The sequence below is a fragment of the Erithacus rubecula genome (genome assembly GCF_903797595.1).
Source record: "Erithacus rubecula genome assembly, chromosome: 9".
Lineage (NCBI taxonomy): Eukaryota > Metazoa > Chordata > Aves > Passeriformes > Muscicapidae > Erithacus > Erithacus rubecula.
In genome coordinates, this window is record NC_136660.1 from 6,082,153 (window position 1) to 6,088,433 (window position 6,281).

The 6,281-nt window shown below is 42.1% G+C and overlaps 1 protein-coding gene across 3 annotated transcripts in view; it reads right to left on the reverse strand.

Annotated features, from left to right (window-relative positions):
* The window catches only part of CABCOCO1 (ciliary associated calcium binding coiled-coil 1), a 50,566-nt gene extending 45,950 nt beyond the window's left edge, over positions 1–4,616 (reverse strand). Inside the window, exon 1 of one of the 3 annotated variants that reach the window (XM_079312732.1) lies at positions 4,585–4,616. In XM_079312732.1, the coding sequence (XP_079168858.1) occupies positions 4,585–4,602 (18 nt within the window). In that variant the 5' untranslated portion in view covers positions 4,603–4,616. The remainder of the gene's footprint in view (positions 1–4,584) is intronic. The other 2 variants (XM_079312733.1, XM_079312731.1) reach the window with 2 other exon arrangements.
* Positions 4,617–6,281: the final 1,665 nt, after the last annotated feature.

A 6,281-nucleotide genomic window follows, 5' to 3' on the forward strand; every position in this document is an offset into this window, starting at 1 on the left:
AGTTAAAAAATACTGTTACAAATGACTGAGGAGGAACTATGGGAGAGAAAGCACGTGATTTAATTAATTTTAATCAGCAATGTTTCTGTAATTTAAGAACACATTGAAGATCCATACATCATTTAAACAATACTGTTATGGACAGTTTCTGTTTGGGCTGAACCGACACACACACCCCTGACTAAAAGCTTACAATTATTTTGATTGATTACTTTTGTCTCTTGATTGATATCTTTAACCACTACTGGAAATACTGGGAGATGATTTTTATATGTGTTCACTGGTGTCAAAGCATTTACTGTTCACTTTAGAGCTAACTGCAGTGACTGACTGAGGTAACGTAAGGTGAGTTAATTCTAGTAACGCTGTCTTCACATGTCAGGAAAAAAAACTCCTGAAACCCATCCTACCAATGCCCATTCCCATCAGCAGACAGCCTATTTAAATACAGGCTGCTACTAGAGCATTGTTTGTTACTGTTTTATTTTCCTTTGTAGTATTTTTAGCTGTTCTGAATGCATAATATGTTTCTGGCTGTTCAATACATTACTCCAAATGCTCTGGGCACCCCTTGCTAACACATCAAAACAAAATACCAAACCAGACATTCTAAAACAAAACAGTAAGATCTTCCTAAATCTCTCAGCCAATGTTCACAAACCACCATGAAGCAGGAAATAGCAATAGCAGAGTGATACAGTTAAACAGCAAATTGCAAAAAAACCTCTGTGTTTACATGGGTGGGGAAGAATTCTCAAAGCCCCAAACCCATACTGAGTCAACCCTGGCTAGGAAAAAGGCTCCACTACCTGCAGTTTTGGTGAGGGCTCTTCCTGAGTGGCCAAACCTTGAAACACAGCAATTGAAATGAGCACCAGCATCCCTGAAGGAAAAATAAGCTTGTCATTTGGGATGAGCCCTCTGCAGTGGTTGATGATTGTTTTTGCATTTTTTTGACAATACAACACCATGTTTTGCAAAATCAGGGCTTCCAAAAATATACACACAAAGGAAAAGCTTACCAAATCTCATCAACTGTAGCAAATACTCAAAGCATAAGGAACCCAAGACCCTGCTGTCCTCACCCTACCAGGGAAATCAGACTGGAGTCAACTTGCCAGTAGCTCATGTAAAGCAAACTCAGTTACTCTGCCTGGGCAGACAGCAGGGCAGATATACCCTGGAAGAGTGCTGTATATGAATTACAACTTTAATCAAAGTGGGAATGAAAAAAAAACAACCAAACTATACCAACAACACAGGCTGTTATTTGTATTATTACACACATTTTGTTATCAAACTGTCAAATGCTCCAGTAGTGGCAGAAAATCCTGAAGCTTCCTACATAAATAGTTAAGGCAGAAACAGAAACACATTCATGGTTTCTGTTTGTTTTTAAAAGGCCCCACTTGTCTGCTCCAACAATGGGAAATTAAGATCAATAGTTTCTATTAAAAATTTCTTTTGTCATCAAACAAAAGAGGAAATAAAAATAGCAGCACTAGTTTCAACTACCTTCAAAAGGGAAATATGCAGATGTGTCAAATGCAGAAGACAAAAACGATAGGCAAAAAAAGCTTTCAAGGATGATTACAAACATGATAGTGTCCTTTTAATAATAAAATATGTTTCAAAAATTTCAGTCTAAATACCAAGATTTATGGTTGATCAAATGTATCATGACATTATATTTTACTGATGTTTTCACAGCTGCAGACCACTTACGAGAAAAAATGTGGTTAAAAATAAAGCAGCAGCTAGACTTGCTAAGATCAGTATTCAGATTTTCTAACAGACCTTCTGCTAAAAGTAATTATAAGTCAGAACAATTATAAAAATATTAAATTTAAATCAAAAGGAATTATCTCAAAATGTAAGGAATTATTAAAAAACAGTACCAGAATACAGTGTTTCCTACACCTTATATACGGACCATACTAAACTACTTTCTGCCAAAACTTGAGACTATAGAATGTGATTCATGAAAACACAATTTCACAGGGTTTCCAATAAAAATAAATGATAAATGGCAGTCACAAATATCACAAAGGTAAGCTACTGTGTGTCGAACAAACTTCAATACATAAGAACCAGAAAACATGTGAAAAAAAATGTTCACTGAATTCCTCTAAAGATTATTTTTATAAAGTCAAGAAGTAAAAACTACAAAAATTTCAGTGGTGCATTTCGAACAGATGTACAATACATTTTTGACAGCCTGTCATTTCCCATAGAGCACAACCTGTATCCTTTTACTGTGATCTGACTGCATTACCCCAGTGTTATGCTGCTCAAAATGCCAAAATATTTACAGATAGCACTAACCGAGTACACTGTGAAAGATGTATATATTTTTCATAAAGCATTTAGAATACTTAATAACACATTTCACATGGAAGAGGGCTAATTTATTTAAGGAAACCTAAACTGTAAGCTTTTGCACTGACAAAGACACAACCATGACACTGGCTGAAGGCACTTAATCATTCCCACAACAGTCACAGCAACTTCTCAGCCAGTGGAGACAACAAAGCAGCTCAACCAGAAGAGAATTATCTTGTAGTAGCTACAACTGCACAGGCAGGCTTGAGGGAGGAATTCTGAGTTGATGCAACACCTCATACATTCTTCAGAGGAATAAATTTTATTCTTATATCTCTTGACATGCAGCATGAGATGAGTTGCCTGTGAGAAACCACACCTCTGTCAACCAAGTCAAAAAAGGAAAGAGGAAAAAAACAAAGAGGAGGCCAAAACCAAGCAAATATTAATGCAAGCACAGTAGATTTGTAAAATCCTCCAGAGTGCTTCAGCTACCTAAAGAAAGAAAGGTGAGAAATACAACTGTGATATTGCTGGAAGGAAAGTGTAAGCTTGCTTCTACTCCCCCAGGTGCTCTTTAAAAGGAAACCACAAGCCTTTCCCTCAACAATCAAAAATTAGGAGACTCCTATCACCACAAAAAAGCCAACTATGGTGGTTTGACCCAGGCTGGATGCCAGATCAGACCATGGCTTCTCTGTCAGCCCTCTCCTCAGCTAAACAGGGCAGAGGAAACATAACAAAAGACTTATGGGGAAAGATGAGGACAGGGAAAGGTCATTGACCAATTACTGTCATGAGCAAGAGTCTCAGCTTAGGCAGAAAAATAATTCATTATCAATGAAATCAGAGTAGAATGAGGCAAAACAAAAACTACATTTCAAAACACTTTTTCCCCACCCCTCTGCTCTTCCCAGGCTCAACTTCACTCCCAGTTTTGTCCATCTCCTCTCCCTAGGAGCACAGGGGAAGGGAGTAGAGCGCTTGCAGTCCTTTCATCACATGTTGTGCCTGACCCTGCTGCCTCCTAAAGGGGAAGACTCCTCATACTCTAACCCTGCTCCAGCATAGGGTCCCTCCCATGAGGGAATCTTCCATGACCTGCTCCAACATGGGTGCCTCCACCATGGCCTCCATGGCCTCCAGGGGCACAGCTGTGTCATCAGGGGCTGCAGGGGAATCTGCTCTAGTACCTGGAGAATCTCCTGCTTCTCCTTCTCTGCTAGCCTTGATGCTTGCAGGATTGCTGCTCTCCTATATTCTCACCCCCCTCTTCCATCTGCTGTTGTGTGGTTTCCTTCTTCCCCTTCCTAAATCTGTTATCCCATTGATGCTATCTCTGTCTCTGGTGAGGTCAGCCTTGGCTGGCATGGGTTTGTCCTGGAGCTGGCTGGCATTGGCTCTAATGGACACGGGAAAAGCTTCCAGTAGCTTCTCACAGCAACCACTCCTGTAGTTCCCTGCTACCCAAGCCTTGCCACACAAACCCAACACACCAAGAAATAAGCACACATTGATAAAGGGGAGACCATAACTAAGTGAAACCTTGCAAGGAGGTGGGAGGTGGATGAGGCACCCACCAGCAGCAGCTGTGGGTGAGGGACAGACCCAGCCGGGCTGTGCTAGCCCAGACTCCACAGTGCCTGCTGGAAGAGCTACCCCGCCAGGGCTGGCAGCGGCTCGCCATTAACAGCCTGCGGGATGACACTGACACAGGTATTTTTATATATACACATATATATGTATTTACACACACAGAGCATTTTTAACACGACACCCTTTTGACACAAAATGACAGAATAGTTATGGTTGGCAGGGACCTCTGGAGGTAATACAGTCCATCCCCAGCCGAGACAGGGCCACCCAGAGCAGGTGACAAAGGAACGCATGCAGGTGATTTGGAATGTCTCCAAATGTCTCTCTCTTCAGAGATGGAGACAACTTCCTTGGGCAGCCCACTCCACTGCTCTGCCACCCTCAGCATGTTCTTCCTCATATTGAGGAGAAAATTCCTCTGTTAGGGTTTATGGCCATTGCTCTTCGTTCTGTTACCGGGCACTACCAAAAACACACTGGCACCATCCTCTTGACTTTGAGACATCTAAATATATTGATGAGACCTCCTCTCAAACCCCTCCAGAATAAACAAGCTGCATCCTCTCATCACTAGCGAGACTCTGGAGACCCCTCACTACCCTTGTAACCCTCGGCTGCAGCTCAGCACGGACAGTTTAACACAGAACATCCAAATCCCGACGGTACCTGCGCGCCCTCCGCCATGGCAACGGGTGGCCCCGCCCCCTGCCCTCAGAGCCCTGCCCTCAGAGCCCCGCCCCGCCCCTCACCGCGCCCCGCCCCTCAGAGCCCCGCCCCGCCCCTCAGAGCCCCGCCCCGCCCCTCACGGTTGCGCCGGCGCCGCGGCACGGCCCAGCGCCTGCTGCCTTATTTTAAATGAATTTGGAATAGTAGTCAGCTAAAACTGCGTCGAAACATTTTCTCTGTCAGCTCTGTTTTACACGCAGCAGCACTAATTCAGAGTAATAGCAATTACCTGCAAGACCAAATAAAATGCAAGCATATGGTAGGCGGACAGTAATGAGAACAAAGAAAGTGCTAATTTTTCAAAGTTTGTGGTTGTGCTGAGGGAGCTGGTGTGACAAAAAAACTTCTTTGCAGTGCCCCACATAAAGCAAGGGCCTCCCGGGATTTTCTGCAGCTGTTAGAAACTCTGCCACTGCTTCAGAGCAGTTTGCCACCTTCAGAAGGTTGTCATCCTCAGTTTCCTAAAATGTGCAAATCACGAAGTACAGTACCTGTGTCCTAGCTGGGACACGAGAGACAAGAACATGCCCATTACCCACTAAGATTGCGAGGTACAGTATGAGATTCAGCGTGTCTGCAGCTCCCGTTCCGCTCAAACACCCTGACCCTCACTGACACAGGCAGACCCACCGTGCTTACAAAAGGACTCTGAAGTCTTTGAGCTTCACAGAGCTGGATCCTGCAGTGTTTTGTGGAATTATTCATAGTATTTTAGAGAAATAGAGCCCATACTGTGAATTTTAAAGAAATAGAGCCCACACTGTGAATTCCTACAATTTGTACTGTGCTCTGTGGTTGATAGCTGTACAGCTGTATTACTGCTCCTTTGACAGTGTATATGAATCTAACCAAATAAGAACATTATTCAGAGCTGCAAGGACTGCATGTAGTAAGGTGTTAAAAACTGGGGAATTAAGTGTGATATTTGGATGCAATGTAACATTGTGTGTATTCATTACTGTGTTATCTAGTTGGTAATAGGTAGATTCTAGACTTAACCCTGCATTCCTCTGGAACTGAAAATGCCCATTGACTTCCATGAACATTTTCAATGTAAGAGACGTGGGGGCTTAATGCCTTTAGAAAGATCTAATTCTGTTTCTCTTGCTCAATATAAAAGGACTGAATTCTCTCTTACACAAAATCTGAACTGAACAGGTGATTGAACTGAGCCTTCATTGAAGCTCAAACCATATTTCCAGTTGTGAGCTCCTAAACTTCTCAATTTAGAGTTTTAGATAGTTAGTGTCAGAAGGCTTAGAAATAAAAAAGGATTCAAGAGTCACATCAAGCCACTCCGCTAACTTAATGTGGATGCATCATGTTTACAAAACCACATTCATGTGTATGTGAATATTTAAAGTGGCTTTTTGATTTCTTTCAAATGCAAGACTTGTAAGTGCAACACAGAAATACTGAACTTAAAACACTGACATAGTCCTTTCCTACTACAGGTAACCATGGTAGATTTCCTATGATTTCTAATCACAGAGAGACTCCGGGTTAGAGGAGAACAGCAGAGCTCTTTCTCCACTGGTACAGCTGTGTTAGATGCAAAGGTTTCCTGAAAGTGTCTGTTATTTAATATTATAAATATGTAATTTAAACAGAAAATACTTGAAAATCTGACTTTACAC